At 43.8% G+C, this 21674-nt stretch overlaps 1 protein-coding gene across 1 annotated transcript in view; it reads left to right on the top strand.

The window, feature by feature from the left end:
• The window catches only part of GPR137B (G protein-coupled receptor 137B), a 77035-nt gene that overhangs the window by 41679 nt on the left and 13682 nt on the right, over positions 1 to 21674 (top strand). The window contains exons 3-6 of the mRNA XM_058309500.2: positions 9244 to 9466; positions 11327 to 11476; positions 14230 to 14358; positions 20391 to 20515. Coding sequence (XP_058165483.1) covers positions 9244 to 9466; positions 11327 to 11476; positions 14230 to 14358; positions 20391 to 20515 — 627 coding nt within the window. The remainder of the gene's footprint in view (positions 1 to 9243; positions 9467 to 11326; positions 11477 to 14229; positions 14359 to 20390; positions 20516 to 21674) is intronic.

The following is a 21674-nucleotide window of genomic DNA, read 5'->3' as shown; positions in this document are numbered from 1 at the left end:
TATGCAAATGTCTGTTGGTATCCCAGTTTTCAGTTCTTTAGGATAAAGTCCTAGTAGAGGGATTGCCGAATCATCCAGGAGTTCTATATGTAGCTGCCTGATGAACTGCCAAACTGTCTTCCACAGAGACTGCACCATTTTACATTCCCACCAACAGTGAAGGAGTGTTCCCATTTCTCCATATCCTTTCCAGCTCCTGTAGTGTTCTGCTTTTATTTGTTTTCATTAAAAAAAATTTTTATTATTGCTTTTATTTTAATAACAGCCGTTGCATGAGGTGTGAAATGATATCTCATTATAGTTTTGATTAGAATTTCCCTAAGAGCTAGTGATATTGAACATATTTTCATGTACTTTTTTGCCATTTGTATTTTCTTTTTGGAAAAGTCTAAGCCTTTTGCCTTTTGTAGCAGTTTGATATGGTTATGAATTCCAAAAATAGTATTGGAGTATGCTTGTAATCTGATCTGTACCTAGGCATGATTGAATTATGATTAGGGCATTGAGTCCCCACCCCTTGGTGGGTAGGGACTCACAGATAAAAGGCATGGCCAAGAACAGACTTGGGGCTTTTGATGTTGGAGTTTGATGCTAAAGACTTAAGCTGGAGCTCCAGCAAGTAAGCACACAGTGGAAAGAGAAGCCAGCCCCAGGAAGAAAGGAACCTTGAACCCAGAAGAAAAACTAGCCCCAGAAACATAGGAACCCAGGAAGCCTGAACCCTCACAGACTTCAACAGCCATTTTGCTCCAAATAGACTTCAGTGAGAGAAGTAACTTATGCTTTATGACCTGGTATCTGTAAGCTCCTACCCCAAATAAATACCCTTTATAAAACCTAAATCTATTTCTGGTATTTTGCATCAGCACCCCTTTGACTGACTAATACACCTATTTTTTTTTTAATTGGATTGCTTGCCCTTTTTTCCTTAAGTTGCATGATCTCTTTATATAGCGTGGAAATTAAATCCTTGTCAGATATGTGGTTTCTAAATATTTTCTCCCAAGGAGTAGGCAGCCTTTTCACTTTCTTGAGAAAGTCCTGTGAAGCACAAAAGTGTGTAAGTTTGAGGATGTCCCATTTATCTAATTTTTCTTTTGTTGCTTGTGCTTTGGCTGTAAGGTTTAAGAAACCATCAGCTACCATCATGTCTTGAAGATGTTTCACTGTAATTTTCTTCTAGGAGTTTTAGGGTTCTAGCTTTTATATTTAGCTCTTTGATCCATTTTGAGTTAACTTTCATGTAAGGTGTGAGAGGGGTGGGTCCTTTTTCTTTCCCTTGGATATGGCTATCCAGTTCTCCCAGATCATTTGTTGACTAGACTCTTCTGCCCTAGCTGGGTGGGCTTATCAGCCTTGTCAGAAATCCCTTGACCACGGATGTGAGGGTCTGTTTCTAGACAATCAGTTCCTTTCCATTGGTCTATATGCCTATCATTTTGCCAGTACCATGCTGTTTTTAATACTGTAGCTAAGTAATATGCCTTAAAGTCAGGAAGTGACAGTCCTCCAAATTCATTCTTCCTTTTGAAGATGTCTCTGGCTATTTAGGGCCCCTTACCCTCCCAAATAAGTTTGAAAATTGGCTTTTCCATTTCTTTTAAAAAGGTATTGGAATTTTAATTGGGATTGCATTGAATCTGTAAACCAGTTTGGGTAGAATCGACGTCTTAGTGATATTTAGTCTTCCAATCCGTGAACATGGACTGTACTTCCATTTATTTAGGTCTTCTTTGATTTCTTTTAGCAATGCATTGCTGTTTTCTAAATACAGGTCCTTTATATCCTTGGGTAAGTTTATTCCTAAATATTGATTCTTGTAATTGTTATTGTAAATGGAATTTTTTTCTTGACTTCCTCCTCAGATTGCTCATTACTAGTGTATAGAAACACTACTTATTTTGGGATATTAATCTTGTATTCTGCTACTCTGATGAACTTGTTTATTAGCTCTAGTAGCTTTGTTTTATATTTTTCAGGACTTTCTAGGTATAGAAGTATATCATCTGCAAATAGTGAAAATTTTACTTCTTCCTTCCTAATTTAAATTTTATTTCCTTTTCCCCCATTTTTCTTTGCTGGTTGCTCTAGCTAGCACCTCTAGTACTATATTGAACTACCGTGGTGAGAGTGGGCATCCTTGCCTTCTCCTGACCTCAGAGGGAAAGCTTTCTGTCTTTCATCATTAAATACAATGTTAGCTGTGGGTTTTTCACATATGCCATTTATCATGTTGAGAAGTTCCCTTCAATTCCTATGTTTTGGACTATTTTTATCAAGGAAGGATGCTGTATTTTGTCAAATGCCTTTTCTTTGCCAATCAAGATGCTCATGTGATTTTTCTTTGATTATTAATATGTTGTACATTGATTGACTTTCTTGTATTGAACTACCCTTGTATACCTGGGATAAAACCCACTTGACTATGATGAATAATGGTTTAATGTGTTATTGGATTTGATTAGCAAGCCTATATTCATTAAGGAAATGGGATTGTCATTTTCTTTTTCCTAATATCTTTATCTGGCTGTGGTATAGGGTGTGGTTGGCTTCATAAAATGAGTATAGTAGTGTTACCTCTGTTCAGTTTTTTGGAAGAGTTTGAGTAAGATTAGCATTAAATCTTCTTTGAATGCTTAGCCAAATTCAGCCATGAAGCCATCTGGTCCAGGGCTTTTCATTTTGGGAAGGTTTTTGATGACTCGTTTCAATTTCTTTACTTGTGATTGGTTTGTTGTGGTCATCTTTGTTTTCCAGGGTCAGTTTGGGTTGTTTGTGTGTTTTTAGGAATGTGTCCATTTCACCTACCTTGTCTAGTTTATTGGCATACAGTTGTTCATAGTACCGTCTTATGATCTCTTTTATTTCTGGGTGGTCTGTAGTGTCCCTCCCCCCTTCATTTCTGATTTTATTTGCATCTTCTCCCTTTTTTCTTGGTCATTCTAGCTAAGGTTTGTCAATTTTGTTGATCTTCTTGAAGAACCAACTTTTGGTTTTGTTTATTCTCTTGTTTGTTTGTTTTCTCTCTCTCAATTTCATTTATTTCTGCCCTGATCTGTATTGTATTCCTTCTGTTTGTTTTGGGAATACTTTGGTATTTTTTTTCTAGTTCATTCAGGTGTATAGCTAGGTTATTGTTTTTTTTTTTGTTTGTTTTTTTTGTTTTTTTTATTGACTTTGTAATAATATTACATTAAAAATATATATATATGTGAGGTCCCATTCAACCCCACCCCCCACCCCCCCTCTCCCCTCCCAACAACACTCGTTCCCATCATCATGACACATCCATTGGATTTGGTAAGTACATCTTTGGGCACCTCTGTACCTCATAGACAATGGTCCACATCATGGCCCATACTCTCCTCCATTCCATCCAGTGGGCCCTGTGAGGATTTACAATGTCCGGTGATTACCTCTGAGGCACCATCCAGGGCAGCTCCATGTCCCAAAGACGCCTCCACCTCTCATCTCTTCCTGCCTTTCCCCATACCCATCGTCCACCATGTCCACTTTTCCCAATCCAATGCCACCTCTTCTATGTGGACATTGGATTGGTTGGGTTATTGGTTTTTAGCTCTTTTCTTTTTTAATGTATGCATTGAGGGCTATAAATTTCCCTCTCAGTACTACCTTTGCTGCATCCCATATGTTTTGATATGTGTTGTTCTCATTTTCATCCATCTCAAGAAATTCACTGATTCTCTTGCAATTTATTCTTTGATTATTTAAGTTTGTTGTTTAATCTCCATATATTTGTGAATTTTCCCTTTTTCTGTCTGTTGTTGATTTCTAGCTTTTTTATCTCATTATGATCAGAGAAAGTGCTTTGTATAATTTTGATCTTTTTACATTTCATGAGATGTATTTTGTGAACCAACACATGGTCTATCCTGGAGAAAGATCCATGAACACTTGAGAAAAAATGTATGTCCTCTCGTTTTGGGGTATAGTGTTCTATATATGTCTATACAGTTTATTTCATGTATCATATTATTCAAGCTTTCTCTTTCTTTACTGATCCTCTGCCCAGAAGTGTTCTACCCAATGCTGAGAGTAGTGTATTGAAATCTCAAACTGTTGTTGTAGACTCTTCTATTTCTCCCTTCCGTTTGCCAGTGATTGCCTCACGTATTTTGAGTCACCCTGGTTAGGTGCATATACAGGGCAGGGGTGTAACCACAGGTGTGCCCTACAATCTAGTCCATGTGGGCCATAAGCTACTGTAGTTGCTTGGAGAGGCTGAGGAACCCCTCCCCCCCCACTCCTGTCCTATTGGGGGCAGGGATATAGATACAGGTACGCCCAAACAATCTAGTCCATGCAGGCCAAAGGCAACTGCAGTTGCCCAGAGAGGCTGATGCAGGTGTCACACACACAGAGTTTCCTCCTTGCTGGAGGTAGGGCTGGATCCCAGGCTAGGGCAGCAATCTGATCTAAAGAAGTCAGTTTCTGCTGTCACTGTGATTTTCAGCCAGCCCTGCTTGATTGAACTCTGCCTGAGGCTGCCAGCCTCTTTCTGACTGGGAGAGATTCAAACTTCAGCTCTACTTAGGGTTGGACTTTAGCCAGCTGAATTTACTAATTAATAGCTGAAGTTGGTGCCCCACTATCTCTTCCTCCCCTGTTTTTGGGAAATGGCGCTTCTGGCTCAAGCCAGGGAATAGCTCCCGAGGTGTCGTATGCTGCCAGTGGGGGATGGGCATCGACTTCTGTGGCATGGAGCGCTCTACTCAGGAATCTCCACTTCAGTTGGGCAGTTTCCTCCTTCCATTCTTCCATGGATGTTGCAGGATGTTCTTCTGGTCACCTCGGCCCCCAAACCCAGGTTATTTAGATATCTCTGGCTGGTGGTAACTGTACTTGAGGATTAGTTGACTCTTGGAACTCCCTACTCTGCCACCATCTTGCCCATCCTTAAATACTTGTCCTTTTGCGTCTGGCTTATTTTACTCAATGTAAGGTCATCAAGGATCATCCATATTGTTGCATGTGTCAGTACTTAATTCCTTCTTACAGCTGAATAATATTCTATTGTATGTGTATACCACATTTTGTTTATCCAAGCATCTGTTGATGGACACTTGGGTTGCCTCCATCTCCTGGCAATTGCGAATTATGTTGCTGTGAACACTGGTGTGCAAGTATCTATTTGAATAAGAATTTCTATCCACAATTTAATAGATTTTACAACACCACCCAAGAATAGTCATCTGCAAGAGATAAATGACCAGACTGTACTTTTTCCAAAGGAGTATGGTATGCCAGACAATTGGTGTGTACATGCCAGCAAGGGTCTAGAAACAATAGCAATGACTCCAGTGGTATCTCAATGTCTCCATCTTGTGCTCTTCACAGAAGAACAGCAGATTACCAGCCAGAATACAGATTTATTCCTGTCTCTGTCTCTTTTTCCCTTCTAGAGCCCCTGCTTTTTCCCATTTCTGTGACAATATGGTAGAGAACAAATAAAGCTGATGGTGACTGACCACAAGCCAGGCAGTTGGGCCAGGGGCTCTCGGGCATCCATTCCACCAGCTTCTCAGCCCTGTGAGATGGGTGCAACTCCTTTATCCACTTGTGCAGAGGAAGCTGAGGCTTGGTCTAGCTAAGTAACTTGCCTGAGGTCACACAAGAAATTCCACACTTTCTTGGTTCTGACCGACCATCTATTCTGTGGCACACCATGGGCTTCAGGGTAGATTTCAGGAAGAAAAGGAAGACTCAGCGTTGAAATGTACAGTGGTCCACACTGCAAGGAGATCCTGATCCTAGACACAGGGACATGTGAAGGAGACACCAGGGACATCAGGAAGTAGGGTAAGTGTACTGCAGACCTACTGTGATCCCAGCATGGTGGTTAGGGGCTGGGGACATGGGAGGGCCCTGTCCTTCCCAATTTCATGGTCTGTCGGTAGGGTGGGGTGGAGATGATCACATGCAGGTACACAAAGGAATGTGTAATTAGATTAATTGAAAAACTGTACAAGTGGGAAGCGGACTTGGCCCAATAGATAGGGCGTCCGCCTACCACATGGGAGGTCCACGGTTAAAACCCCGGGCCTCCTTGACCCGTGTGCAGCTGGCCCATGCACAGTGCTGATGCACACAAGGAGTGCCCTGCCACGAAGGGGTGTTCCCTGCGTAGGGGAGCCCCATGAGCAAGGAGTGCGCCCCGTAAGGAGAGCCACCCAGTGCGAAAGAAAGTGCAGCCTGCCCAGGAATGGCGTCGCACACACAGAGAACTCACGCAGCAAGATGACGCAACAAAAAGAAACACAGATTCCAGGTGCCGCTGATAAGGACAGAAGTGGTCACAGAAGAACACACAGCGAATTGGGAGGGGGGGAGAAATAAATAAAAAATAAATCTTAAAAAACAAAACTGTACAAGTGTGCCGTCAAGGAACTGAGAGCACGCTGGGACGTGGAGTGACAGTGGACTGGCCGGGGCTTGCTGGAGTCCGTGTCTAAGGAGAGACTTTCCAGATGAGAAGCAGCAGATGGCCAAGAGCCGGGGCAGGCGTTCCTCACAGGGGGGAGGTATCCGTGATCCTGAGGGGAGGGTGTTTTGGGGGTTTGAGGGCCTTCTGGAAAAGAACCTGTTCTTGGCAAATAATTAACGTGCACATTCTATAAACGTGTTTTAGCTGCAAAGACTTGAGTGCACATCCATGAGGCTGACCCTCCAAGACTGCAGGGCTTCCGTCCCACCAGGCCTACACGCAGGACTCTGTGGGGCGCCAGTCCCGTTGTCACGTCCGCCTGTGGACAGGGGCAGTGGCTCTGACCACGCCGGTGCTCCTCTGGCATTTCCCTTACCTCCTTTAATGGTGTGTCCCCAAGCAAGAAATCAGACTCTCGTGTTGACTCTTCTCCCTGTGCCCAGGGCGCACCGATTCCCTATCCTCCGAGCCTCCGGAGGTCTCCTTCCCCACCTCCCCATCGCCATTGTCTCTTACCAGAGCTGTGCTGCAGTAACTCCCCACGGCTTTCTCCCTGCCGAAGCTGTCTGCATCCGCTCCTGCTCTACACTGCGCCCCATGCCCTCCTTCTCAAGCATAATATGGCCAAATCTGTCATTTCTTTGCTTAACAACTTTGTGTGTCCCCAGTGTCTCCTGCTCACCAACCCCCACCCCCTGCTTCCAGTTTCTTCTCCCCTGCTTGCCTCCTGTGCACACCTTGGACTCCAAGCCTAGCCAACGACCCGCCCACCCCAGGCAGCCCGTACTCTTTCATGCGTTACGACTTTGTACGCACTAGGCTCTCTTGTTTTTCTCTCCCAGTGGACTTCGTTCATTCCTCCAGTGCTGTGCACGTTATATATTGCAGCATCTTCCCACCATCCTGAGCTGCTCGAGGGCCCGGGTTCTGCCTTCTTCATCTGTGTCAGCACAGCCCAGTAGAGGACTGAGGGTCCTTTTCTCTTCCCTTCAGTTTTCAGTTGTAGCCTCCACAAGGAAGGGGCCAGTAAAGTAGCCGCTGTGAAGTGGACTGTTCAGAGGAGATAAAAGGGCAGCCCTCGTTTGGGTAGGCTGTTTTGGGATTCAGAATGCAGGTCATTTCCTGGGTTGATTCCATCCTTCTTCCTCCTTCCTTCTTTCTTCAGCAAGTATTGAGCCCCGACTGTGTACAATGTGGATAGAGGGGGTGAACGAAATAGATGTCATCTCTGTCTTCAAGGAGCTGACCACTTCGGAGGAAACAGATATTGGTCAGACACTTGTCCATATATTTTATTATAAACTGTGCAGTTAAAGGGAGCCTGGAGAGCAGGCAGGCACAGGGGAGCGCGCGTGCGCGTGTGTGTGTGTGTAGGGTGTGGGGAGAGGGTCAGGGAAGAAGTCGTGTTTGAGCTCAGATCTGAGTGAGCAGGAGTCAGGGAGGCAAAGGTCCTCGGGTAGAATGTGGGTTCTGAAACTTTTGTGAGAGCTTGGCCAGTGGAGAGTAAAATTTTCAGGATGTGTTTATTTGCACGCCTTCCCCTTCCAGTTAGCTTGAGTCGATGGGGGTTTGTTATGTTGTACTGACCCCTGAGGGCAGGAATAAACTGCAGCTGGCCCACGGGCCTGGTCTGTCTCTCCCCCTTGTCCCATTCACATGGCTTCTGTCAGTGGCACGTCTGGACCTGGTCCTAGAATCCCGGTTTTCTGTGTCCTGCGCGGTGATGACTTTTGAAGATACAGCAGCACCTTCCAGCCTCAAACCACTTTCAGCTGGTGGCTTCTGCCGTGAGACTCTAATTGCAAACATGTTCAACCTGAACCAGTCTATTTTCGAGTCAACAGAGCTGTTCCTTCTTTGGGTATGGACCATCTGGAAGAGAAACAAGAGAATGCTGATTTTTAGTTTAATAACTCTAAGACATTTGTAAAGACCTTACACAGGTCACTTAGGAAGTCTGTAGCTCTGAGGAACTAGGAGTTAAAAATGGCCAGTAAGGGAAGCGGACTTGGCCCAGTGGTTAGGGCGTCCGCCTACCACATGGGAGGTCCACGGTTCAAACCCCGGGCCTCCTTGACCCTTGTGGAGCTGGCCCACGCGCAGTGCTGATGCGCGCAAGGAGTGCCGTGCCACGCAGGGGTGCCCCCGCGTAGGGGAGCACCACGCACAAGAAGTGCGCCCCGTAAGGAGAGCCGCCCAGCGTGAAAGAAAGTGCAGCCTGCCCAGGAGTGGTGCTGCACACACGGAGAGCTGACACAACGAGATGACGCAACAATAAAAAAGAACCACAGATTCCCGTGCCGCTGACAGGAACAGAAGCGGACAAAGAAGAAGATGCAGCAAAATGAGCACAGAGAACAGACAACTGGGGCGGGGGGCGGGGAGAGAAATAAATATAAATAAATCTTTTAAAAAAAAAAAAAAGGGCCAGTAAAATAGTTTGTATCCAGTTAGCCCTGGCTGACGTCCAGACCCAGATCCCTCCTCTCAGCCGCCGTGGTGGCCAGTGAGCCCCTGGGGCGCTGGGGTGAGCAGCCGAGGTGCAGGGCTCCACCGGTCCTCACGCCCTCCCCTCAGGTGGCGAGATGGAGAACCAGGGAGGGTGAGTAACTCCTTGAGGTCAAGGGGGCGGTGAGTTGGTCATTTCCATCCAGAATCCGAGCTCTTAGTGTTGCCTAACTTCGGTGTGTCTGCTTCCAGCATTTGCCTGACAGAGGTCACGGCCTCCTACATTGGCCTGGAGTGTGCGGCCAAGATGCAGGGAGTGGTGCTTTACGTGTCTCCCTCGTCCTCTCCAGGTTGCCGCTCTACCTGGCCTCGCTCTTCATCAGCCTCGTCTTCCTGTTGGTGAATTTGACCTGTGCAGTGCTGGTCAAGGCAGGGCACTGGGAGAGGAGGGTCATCGTCTCCGTGCGAGTGGCCGTTAACGACACGCTCTTCGTGCTGTGCGCCGTCTCCCTCTCCATCTGTCTCTACAAGATTTCTAAGATGTCCTTAGCCAACATCTACCTGGAGTCTAAGGTAGGGTGGAAAAGCTTGTTTTAAACATTAGTTCCTGGTGGGAAAATAGGGTACAACAGATACCTTTCATACCCGGTCTCCTACAAATGATTCGCCATCCTGTGGTGGCAAGCCAAAACACAGAGGGATGGGGTTCACTGAACTCTGCGTGCAGGAGGAGTTCGCGTTCCGCGGGGCAAAGTGTCTGTGTGTGCAATGACTCGCAGGGAGCTACACTTCTGGTTTACAGATAGGCAGGGGCTCAACCTCCATTGTGCAGGACTAGTGGAACCCACTGTACCACGAGTGTTAGTGACAGATCGCTGATGTTTACTGTTTGATGAGCACTTCGCACATACAGACTCATTTAATCCTCAAAACCCAATGGGAGTAGGTGGTGGTGGTATGCCTACTGTAGAGAGAAGGAAACTGAGGCCCAAAGATGCCAAGTACCTTGCCCTGGGCGCCCCCACCAGAAGATGACAGAGCCAAGACTCAGACCAGGCAGCCCACCCGGGGCCTGTTCCTCACCTCCCGCCGTCAGCCTCTTCCCTGACTGGCTGTCTTTAACCAGGGCGACGGCCACGAAGGCAGGGGAGGCCAGCTTTCCTCTTGCGTTGACTTTTCAGTTCCCGAGAAAGAGATGCTGGAGGGAAGCTGTTGGCCCATTCTTGTTTTTCTCCCACTCTTGCCTCACGCCCGGAGTCTCGGTTTTCTCCTGTCCTTTCTCCACTGTTAGAACCGGCTTTGTGACGTCCCCACCAGTTTACGTGGCCTCTCTGGCCTTGGTGGCTTCCTTCTCGAACGCAGTGACTCTGGCCTGCCCACACCCCTGCCCAGTGGCCCATCTGCCTGTAATTGATCTTTGGCTGAAGGACGTAGGGGCAGCTCTGTGTCCCACAATAGTGTGTTTTCAGCAGTGATCAGTAGGTGAAAAGCTATGCCTTCACCTTAAAAAAAAGCTGTAATCAGGGTACCCTGTGATTTGGCCGAACTCTCACAAAATCCCTCAAGTTAGTGTGAGAATAGCTTTTTCACTGTTACATTTTAAGCTTTAGATGTGATTTTGCCTTAACTTTCTCTACTATATCATTTCCCCCGTAGGGGCCATTCAGGGCTCTTGTAAACAAAATTATGGTTTTAATAGGAGTAAATTATAGATTGTCAAAATACCATTTAGATTGCCCCAATGGCAAACAATATGATAATTAGCTACTTTGGGCAAAATAAAAATATTTTATTTATTTGGACTTAGTGAATGACTTCCAAATGTAAAACTCAAAAATTGGTTTTAGTTTTTTTGGCTACACTCTTGATCTCTTTTGAGTTAGTGGTCCTTTAACATGACTTTGGTAATTGATAGCTTCGTAGATGGGGGCCTAAATAAGTCACTGATTTCCATCAGTCCTGCTGTGTGCCCAGAAGAGAAGACTCGGGTTTGGAAGACATGCCGGCTGCGGGGCTCTCGGCCAGATGGCTCTGAGGTGGCTTTGTCACCACCCGGCAGCCGGAGGCACCAGCGCTTGGCTCCCTGCTGTGCGTATTAGCTGAGCAGTGGCAGTTAAGATCCAAAAACCAAAGCCACCTGACTTTCTTGCTCTTAAAATCTAGGCCTTCGCAAGTGGCCCAGACTTTAACCCAGATAAAGGCATTCCGGTTTTGAACTGTGTGTATGAAAATCATCTGACATTTTCAGGGAGGGGTGTGGGATGAGGTGAGGTCTGAGTGGAGTTTTGGGGCTGAGGGCAGAGGGTTCTGATGGAAGGTTGGAGAAGACAGCAGGGACTCTGAGATTGAAGGGTTGGGGGGCTCAGCCATGGGGCCGTGTTCTGGGGTGAGGCCGAGGTCTGGGTGCACGCCTCACGGTCCCCTCTTTTCCAGGGCTCCTCTGTGTGTCAAGTGACAGCCATTGGTGTGACGGTCATCCTGCTGTATACATCGCGAGCCTGCTACAACCTGTTCATCTTATCGTTTTCTCAGAACAAGAGTGTCCACTCCTTTGATTACGACTGGTACAACGTATCAGATCAGGTCTGTAGGCTCAGCAGGGAGGCGCGTCCCTGCATGGGGACTGCTTTTCTACACTCCGTGTTGTAGAGCAGGGGAGTTCCTTATTTCTGCTGCTGAACTGCTGTGTGAACGTGGAAAGACATTAATCTTGGTGGTGTCTGTGTCCTCATCAGTAAAATGGGGATAATAGTAACCTACCTTGTACCGTCTCACAAGTCTTCTAAGAAAACTAGCACGTGTGTGTGTGAATGCTTCTCCTTCCACCTCGTGAGTTCCTGCTCAAGCAGTACTTCTTTTTTTTTTTTCCTAAGGGCTTCCATGTAAGTGTAACATGTTATCATTAAGGGGTGAAATCTGCAAAGGTAAATTACATTTAGATTTCAGAAAATACATGAAACAATGAAGTTCTGAGAATTTTTTTTAATGGTGCACATCACACTAACAGGACTTGAGGAAATCTAGAGAAAGGGTGACTGAGGATATTTAGGTTTTTGTAAAAACTTATTTCTGTATGCTTTTTAAAAAAAAATCCATTCTTTAAAGGGAAATTTCTCCCTGAACTGAATGGTAGAATTTGCCAGTGAAGCTATCTGGGATTAGACTTTTCTTTGTTGGATAATCCACAGAAAATTAAATGTAAGCTATAAAACAAAATCTAATTTCTTTTGTACTCTAAATATAAACAAAGCTACTAATAGAGAAAACAAAGGTATCAGAACTTAAATCTGTCATGCGTGCTCACAAAAGCTAAGATGAATGAGAACGAGCTAACATTCACGCATTTGACGAGTATTGATTTGAGTACCTGCTGTGTCTCAGGCACATACAAGGTACGAGGGGTGCAAAAGTGAACAGACTCTTTCCCTTCCCTGGAGGAGCTTGGGGACAACTGAGGAGCAGTGACACACACATAAGCCATCACAGTAAAGAAACATAACTTCTATAATAGGGGCCTACTGAATTGAATTGCAAGGGCCCCTTAGCTTTTCCTGGATAAATACTGAATACCAGTGTTGGGGATTGACTCATGTTCCCCGCAAAAGTCATGTTCAGGTCCCAACTCCTAGTCCTGTGGGTGTGAACCCATTTGTAAATAGGCCCTTTAAAGATGTTAGTAGTTAAGGTGTGCCCAAAGTGAGTGAGGGTGGCTTTGATCCAAGGGGCTGAAACCCTTATAAAAGCAAAGCCAGAAGCTGATGTCACTGGAACCACTGCCATGTGACAGAAAAGACAGCCCCAGAATGCCACAGTTCTCAGTGAGGATGCATCCCCTTGCTGATGCCTTGATTTTGAACTTCTACTATCCTCACAACTGTGAGACAATAAATTCCCACTGTTTACACCAACCCACTGGATGGTATTTGTTTTAGCAGCTAGGAAATTAAGACACCCAGCTATGTACACATCCCCATCTAAAATACCACCAGTGTGCAAAACCTGAACTGGATTAAATCTCTGGAAGAAAGAAATGACCATGACAAGTTAAAGTGTGAGGACTAGGTGAAATTCAGAGGAGGCACATGTACAATGTTATAATCAGAAAAGATGAAAAGATGACAATGATGATGACGATGACTCCTAACCCAAACCAATAACCCAAATATAGGATGGAAAAAAGTTGGGCAAGGCACTGTTAAAAGTGTGCCCTGTTCTAAGAAAATAAAATATGTTAAAATTAAAACTTTCAACAATGATAAATTAAACATTCTTAATACACAAATATTTGGTTTGAACAAAAGAATTATTTCAGTTTTCCTTTCAATTAATCTTATGCATTTAAAATAGATTACAATGTTTAAATTTTGTTTTTACATGATGTTTATTTATGAATATATGGACCCATGTGTTGCAACCAAAACAAGAGCAAGTGAAACAAATGGTTACAAGCTGCATGTATTATCCGTGTAGGAAAGAAAAAGAGCAGCGTACTATTGAATTGTAGTAGAGACAAAATATGAGATGCAGTGATTAAGAATAATTTTTCTGAAGGGTAGCATGATTAGTTTTGGTTACTGACTTTTAAATACAACGTAATAGAGAAGACAAAGGGATAAATTTTAGGCGATTGTCCCTTGATGGTTTGGTTTTGGTGCATTCTTTCTTTGAAATGATGGCTTTTCTGATACAGTTGCCAAACCCCAAAAAAGTTGCACCTTCTCCAGCATCTCCCAGAACATACCAGAGTCCCAGTACTGTACCAACCCCTTGGGCCATTTCACTTGTCCAGAAGCCAAACTCTCTGGACTCTGGACATGTTTCTCGAGGCAAGCCAGCTTGCAGTAAGCCTGAAAGGGTGAAAAATAGGATGTGGATTATGTGAAGAAACGTATTAAATTTGCCATGTTTATCCTAGGGTTGAGACTAATATCTATTAGTTATATACTGCTCTCCAGAATTTAGGAGGCGCAAACATAGCATTCTTTCTATTCATAGATTACTGAAGAAAAGGAAATCAACTTAAATTTATGTGTAAGTTTTCATCTGGAAAAAAGGAAGATTGGGGGTGTGAAATGATAAACCATCAGAGATGGGAAGTTAATGTGTTTAAATATTTTGAAGAAGATAATCCCATATAGGATTCCATAGAGGATTATTTCAACCTATTATTATTTCTGGCCCATTACTATGAACTGATTTAAACATGCGAATATTAGGGGAAGAGAGTTATACTGCAGTTAGAATTAGTCTCTGTTCATGCCAAATATAATAGAATCAAACTTAGGTCCTCTGCCCAGTCCTAGTGCCTCTCCATTTCTCCACTCTCTTGTAAACAGGCAGATCTGAAGAATCAGCTGGGAGATGCTGGGTACGTGGTGTTTGGAGTGGTCCTCTTTGTGTGGGAACTCCTACCTACCAGCTTAGTAGTTTACTTCTTCCGAGTAAGAAATCCTCCAAAGGACCACGTAAGTAAACCAGTTTATTTTTTGCAGAAAATATCTACTAATGTTTTATAATTCCAATCACGAAACATGCAATTAGATTGTTCTTTTTTCCTTAGCTGTTCAACAGAGTACTTCTTCCATTCTATTGTGATGTAAAAAAGTTCCCATGTCTATTTTATAGAAAGAGAAATAAAAGACACTTCTTTCTTTTATAGAAATAAAAGAGGTCTTTTCCCTTAAATCTCTTTTGAGGGAAATGTGGTTTTCAGTTTAGCTTTATTTTACAAAAGCTAAAGTGGTCCTTCAGGCTGGAGAAAAGTAGCTGCTTTTCCTAATGTAACCCAGCCTCCCTAATATTTGGGTCTTGCTGTGGATGAGTGTTTTTGTTTTATCAAGGGAAAATGTAGACTGGAAATCCAGGTCTTCTCGTCTCTATTATGCTTGTTGATTAGGAAACGGGGAGGATGGTAGTATGGAAATAACATTATTGTGATGTTATTGTCACCCCCCAAATGCGGTCAGATTTTGTGCTCAACCAATTTTATATAAATGTCTTTTTGGAGGCAGGACACAATATATAAAACCCAGCAGAGCGATGATGCTCCCGAGAGCCTTACTCCATAAGTTATTCCAGTCACCCTGACCAGGGACAGAATTGGAACGACTGATCTAGGAAACCCGCGGGAAAGTCTGGTGGATGGTTTCTGGCCGGTGTGAGCCGCGTGTAGGTGACCGGAAAGGCGAATGAAGTTGGCTGTGGTTCCCAGTTCTTCTTCACACCCTCTAAGCACCCACCTGCTGTGGTTCAGCGTGCCTTCTCCTGTTCATCTCTGGGTAGTCACCAACGAGCCAGGGGTGGAAAAGGAAACCGAGGCTGGGGGGCGGCAGAGCCTTGAATCGCCAAGACCGGTGGGTGGAGCACCCTCAGCAGCGCAGGCTGCAGTCGGGACGGAATCCAGCAGTGGTCTCTGCTCTCAGGATCAGAGTCCCCCCCTTGCCGTTATTTTCAGCCCCAGAACGGTGGTTCTGCACGTCCTGACCTTTCTTTGGGGTGGGAACGCAGGGAGAGCCCTGTAAAGTCAGGTCCTGCACACTGCCTCACCCGGACAGAGAAACACGGGAGAGGAGGCGGGGAGGCCGCGCCCGGCTTCTCTCCCTTTCCTGAGGGAGGACAGGGCCTGGAACCGTGCTTGACAGGGCTGGGAGGAGCCTCAGGGGAGCACCCAGGCTGGCTGAGGCATCACCCTTCCTGGTTTTCCTCATTTAGTGTCTCAAAGGCCCGAGGGCAGTTCTGAATGCGAGATTCTATACCTGAATCCTAGTGAGCAAAAGGTTAGCGTGAAGATTGTTCCAAGGATTATTTAATTAAGTGAACACAGAGTGGGATGGACAGTCTAATCTGGGCCTCTCAGGCGTTGTGTCGGGGAAACAGGCCATCCTGAGCACACGCACGCTCTACATGTATGTAGAGTTTCTTGGTTATTGTATTTGAATACATCTGTTGTTTAGGATCCTGTTTAGAGCTGTGGTTATCAATCTTTAGACTCTTAAATTATTAAGGACCCCAAAGACTTCTGTTTGGGTTTTCTGTACGTATACATTCATATAAATATGGGTATATATAATTAGGATAAAATTATAGTTATCACATTAGAACTTAAAACTGAGAAATTAAAGAAATATTAATTAAAATGACAAGCCCATTACATGTTAACATAAAAGCATTTTTATGAAAAATAACTATTTTCCAAAATGCAATCAATTAGTGAGAAGGGTAGCATTGTTTTACAATTTTATGGCTCTAATGTCTGCCTTAAAAGAAGACAGCTGGATTCTCACACTTGCGTTTGCATTCAATCTGCTGTAATAATGTTGATTTGGTTGAATTATATGTGGAAAATCCAGCCTCACAGAGCTGTGTAGTTGTAAGAAGGAATACCCTTTGAACTTAATTGTGAATATTTTTCTCTGATGCTATACCTAAACAAGCTGTGGTTTCTTAAAAATTATTTGGAATATGAAATCTAAAGCCATATCCATGAACTTTCAGATTGTGTTATATATTAAAATCCATTGATTTATTTTGCACTTTGAATGGATCTTTTATTACTGGGCACGACTTTGTAACATCATGCCTTTTGTCATTTGGAAAATATTGATTTACCAAGTTATGTCTGTCTTCCAAATGTCAACAGTTTTCATTATACAATACCAAAAAAACCCTCATTCATTAATATTACCACAGATTGCATAAAAAGGTCTTCAAGTATGGGAAACTGTCCAGCTCATGGTAAGGAATACTTGTTTTCCAAAGTTATTTTTTTTTATTCAAAAGTTGAAAATTTATCATTGATGAAAACTGCCAGTTATTTTCCTTAAGACAGCTTGCTTCATTACTTTTGAGACAAAAAAAAGTAATTTTTTGCCTGCTAAATACCCTAGTCTGGGCAGCAGACTAGGCCCAGTGGTTAGGGTGTCCATCTGCCACATGGGAGGTCCGCGGTTCAAACCCCAGGCCTCCTTGACCCGTGTGGAGCTGGCCATGCACAGGTGCGCAAGGAGTGCCCTGCCACGCAGGGGTGTCCCCGCGTAGGGGAGCCCCATGCGCAAGGCATGCGCCCCCTAAGGAGAGCCGCCCAGCTCGAAAGAAAGTTCACCTTGCCCAGGAATGGTGCCACACACACGGAGAGCTGACACAACAAGATGATGCAACAAAAAGAAACACAGATTCCCGTGCCACTGACAACAGCATAAGCGGACAAAGAACATGCAGCAAATAGACACAGAGAACAGACAACCGGGGTGGGGGGTGGGGGGAAAGGGGAGAGAAATAACTAAATAAATACCCTAGTCTGAATGACTATAGTTTGAGTTTGACAAGTAAAAATGATGTTGCTTGAAAAAAGTAGTTCAGCTTGCAATGCAAATTGTTATAGAAGTTTTTTTCCTTGTTAACAGTCACCTTACTTTGGTACACAGAAGTGCTTTCTACATATTTCCCATTTTCTCACAGAGGATATTAAAAAAGGCATACTCAAGGGTTAAGATTTAATAAAATTAATAATTTTTACCACTTCATCAAGGATAGTCTTAAGTGAAACTGTATTTTTACTGTGAGTACTTGGCAGGGAATAGAAACTGCCAGTACCTCGGTGCCACTGCCTTGGTTTGTGCTGAGGCACCCACAGTTTTAGTAACCATTGCTTTTACACCATTAATGCAAATATAAACACAGTGAAAGGCAAATGATGTCTTAATATAATTATGAAAATAGGGATCTTAGGAATCTTCAGGGGAGCACTGATCTTCAGCAGCATATTACTGAATTAAAATGTTCTTTTTGTCCTAAAGGACTTATAATTTACCATGAGGGAGTGGATTCATTATGAAGTATACATAATTATAAATAGAAAAATATTTTCCTTTTTTTATGTTGAAGTCACGAAGTGGCTTCTAAACAGACTCTCATTAACAAGTAATTTGAGTTGTCACATTGGCTTGGTGAAGCATGGTGCACATAAAATGTCATTGAGCAAGACCGCCAGAGTTAATGCATTGTTACCTACCGAACTTGGTAATAGTAGCTACAGTTATAGGGCACTTCTGCAGGCCAGGCACTTTTCTAAGCACTTTATAGATACTGAATTATTTAAGCTTCAATAAGCCTATGAGGTAGAAACAACTGTTATATTTTTCTAAGAGGAAACTGAGCCTCAAGGTTACATGGCTCTTAGGAGACAGAGCTAGATTTAAACCAAGACTGTCTGGCTCCAGAGTCCATGATTTTAATTATGCTACACTGTGACTTTCCCTGGCATCAGAAGACTTGGAGAAGAAACTAAATTCCTAATATAGATTACCTAATAATATCTGATTACTGTCTATAACTTCTGGAATTGCTTGAAGAGAACACAGTCTAATCTTCTTTTGGGGGAAAATTTATACTTGAATTTATACTCATCTACCATAAAAGAGCACACTGTAGGAAGTGTACTTCTTTAAAATATAATCTCCCATTTGTCTTCTTACTTCGATTGGTACGAACAAGTCTCTAAGGTACTTGGATTCACTAGAGCCAATTTCAGAGCTGGTGTTCCAGTATACTCAATGTGGCTCGTCAGCTACTGCACCAGAATCGCGAGGGTGCTTGGGGAAAGTGAAGAGTCTTAGGTCATGTCTCTGACCCAGATCAGAATCTCTGGGGTAGGTTTTTGCAATCAACATTTTTAAAAAGCACCCAAGTGACTTGAATGCACTGTAAAGCTTGAGACTACCTCCCGGTATCATAGACATTCTTGAGCTGTTACAAATACTCAATTTTAAGGCATCCCACCTTGTATAATTTCCATTTTGCGATTAATCTTAGAATAACAGGAATTTACCTACAGAAAGATATCCATCCTGTAACCACCTGTTTTATACCCAATTGGTTAACTTTTATTTTATTTCTTTTTTAAAGATTTATTTATTTCTCTCCCCTTCTCTCTCCCCCCTCCCCCCCCCCCCCGCCCCAGTTGTCTGTTCTTTGTGTCTATTTGCTGTGTCTTCTTTGTCTGCTTCTGTTATTGTCAGCGGCTCGGAAATCTGTGTTTCTTTTTGTTGCGTCATCTTGTTGTGTCAGCTCTCCGTGTGTGCAGCACCATTCCTGGGCAGGCTGCACTTTCTTTCGCGCTGGGCGGCTCTCCTTATGGGGCACACTCCTTGCGCGTGGGGCTCCCCTACGCGGGGGACACCCCTGCATGTCACGGCATTCCTTGCGTGCCATCAGCACTGCACATGGGCCAGCTCCACACGGGTCAAGGAGGCCCGGGGTTTGAACCGCAGACCTCCCATGTGGTAGACGGACGCCCTAACCACTGGGCCAAGTCCGCCGCCTGGTTAACTTTTAAATAGACCACTAATGAGACCTACAAGGATTTCAGACCAGTGCTGGATTATATGCCAGATTTGGTTGCCATGAAATCCAATTCTGATCTTGTGACTATTTCTCTTTCCTGACAAAGAGGATTTTACTTTTTTAGCGTTGCTGGCAAAGGTGGCTTTTCCAACCACAGCAGTTGCCCCAGGCACGTATTATAATTGGAGTGACCTCCAGGGTCTACTTGAGGCCAGTCATTGAAAAATTTTGAGAGGTGAACTCAATTTGGAGATAGAAACTGGATGAACCAATTACAGAGGCAAGATGTAGAAACTGGATGAGAAGCAATCACAAAATGATTTTACTGTTATTTCATTTTCTTAATTTGTCTTGAATCCCCAGATTATTATACACTTTTATATCCAATTTAAGACTAGTCCTACCTTAGTTTGGCTAATTTGGGCATTGTCTTGATTTTCTATTAAGGGATTAAGACAATGATGATTCTATAAGGGATTGAAACGATGATTCTTGTTGGGTATTTAACAAACAGGGCTCTGATAGAAGATTTTGTCCATACCAATAAAAGGAAAAGTAATCCTATTTTAAATATAAAAACTGAAATATAAAAAATTACATGGGCGGCAGACTTGGCCCAGTGGTTAGGGCATCCGTCTACCACATGGGAGGTCCGCGGTTCAAACCCTGGGCCTCCTTGACCCGTGTGGAGCTGGCCCAGGGGGGCCAGGTGCAGTGCTGATGTGCGCAAAGAGTGCCCTGCCATGCAGGGGTGTCCCCCGCGTAGGGGAGCCCCACACACAAGGGGTGCGCCCCGTAAGGAGAGCCACCCAGTGTGAAAGAAAGTGCAGCCTGCCCAGGAATGGTGCTGCACACACGGAGAGTTGACGCAGCAAGATGACACAACAAAAAAAAAAGAAACACAGATTCCCGCGCCGCTGACAACAACAGAGGCGGGCAAAAGAAGATGCAGCAAATAGAACAGACAACCGGGGTAGAGGGGAAGGGAAGAGAAATAAATAAATAAATCTTAAAAAAAAAAAAAATTATAGCTGAAAGCTTACACACAGTTATGTCCTCCATTCAGGTAAGTATAACCCCTAAAGTCTCCCGCAAAAAAGACGTGTCCTTGTCTAGTGTCTTTGGAAGTATGCTGAATGATTACTTGTTTTTGTAGACCAATCCTGGAATGCTCCCCAGCCATGGATTCAACCCCAGATCTTATTTCTTTGACAACCCTCGAAGATATGACAGCGATGATGACCTAGCCTGGAACATTGCCCCTCAGGGACTTCAGGGAAGGTGAGACCTCAGTTCATGTGAGAGGGGCTTGGCTAGGAGGGGGAGCACTGCACCAGTGACGTGGATCCAACAAAAGAAAATTCCTACAGAAAAACTGCGCAGCTGGAGGTAGTGTAGGGTTGGGATAGCAGTAGCATTAGATTATTTTAGAGTCATGTATAATACTCAGGAAAGAGAAGGCACTGACATCAAAATTCCAAAAAAGCACCAGAGCATTATTACACATAGTGGTGTTTCCTAAGCAGCATGCCATGGAACACTATTTCCTTCATAGGTATACCATGTAAAAGGAAACGAGGGTTTTAAAAAATGAATTAAAAAAAATTGTTAGGACTCCTCTGAGCCTGTAATACGCAAATGTGTCCTCTGAATCTTTATAGAGGGAAATACAATACTTGACTGTGGAATCATTCAATGGAATATGATTTGAAAAATGCCAGCAGACTTCTTTAATCTGAAATTCTAAAGCCAGAGATTAAACGGTATAATATTCATTTGTTAGAATAAATTACATATTAGTATGGACCCCATTTTCAAATTTGAATATTTCATTTAAATCAAGGGAATTCATTTTGGTCTCAATATTTAACCACTTTTATAGCACCTACTATGTGTCAGGCACTGTTTCTTTCTAAGAGGACTTCATAACAATCCAGTGAGGTAGGTATTATTATTAGCCTCATTTTACATATAAAACTTAGACATCTAGGGGTTAGGGGACTTGTCCCAGGTCACATAGTGGTGAGCCTGGGATTCCAACTCAGGTAATCTCGTTCAAGTCTTTGCTGTGAGTCATTATACTTCCCAACTATTTTGTATATCTCTTAGTACCAGATCTCTTAGTTTCACCTCTGCTTCTGTTATACCCTTCAAGTGAGTTTTAATAGGAAGAGGCTCCTTTCTTGAAAATCCATTTGCAGAGTTTGGTCAAGAATATTTTGGCATCTGCTTTTCAGGAGAGCACAGTTCAGGCATGGCATACAAATCAGTATACATAAACTGTGGTAGCGCAGTAGGCAAGCTCCCCTCCCCAACCCAGCCCCTGATTTCGAGTTAGGAAGGCAAGGATAGCAGAGACCCGCCCGCAGGATTCTGAGCACTGCTCACCTCGCTGTGGGCATGGTCAGCAGCCACAAAAGGTGGCAGCTATTGGAATTCC

The sequence above is a fragment of the Dasypus novemcinctus genome, chromosome 13 (genome assembly GCF_030445035.2).
Source record: "Dasypus novemcinctus isolate mDasNov1 chromosome 13, mDasNov1.1.hap2, whole genome shotgun sequence".
Classification (NCBI taxonomy): Eukaryota; Metazoa; Chordata; class Mammalia; order Cingulata; family Dasypodidae; genus Dasypus; species Dasypus novemcinctus.
Note: the sequence above shows the minus strand (reverse complement) of the source record. Positions and strands in the feature narration are given on the sequence as shown.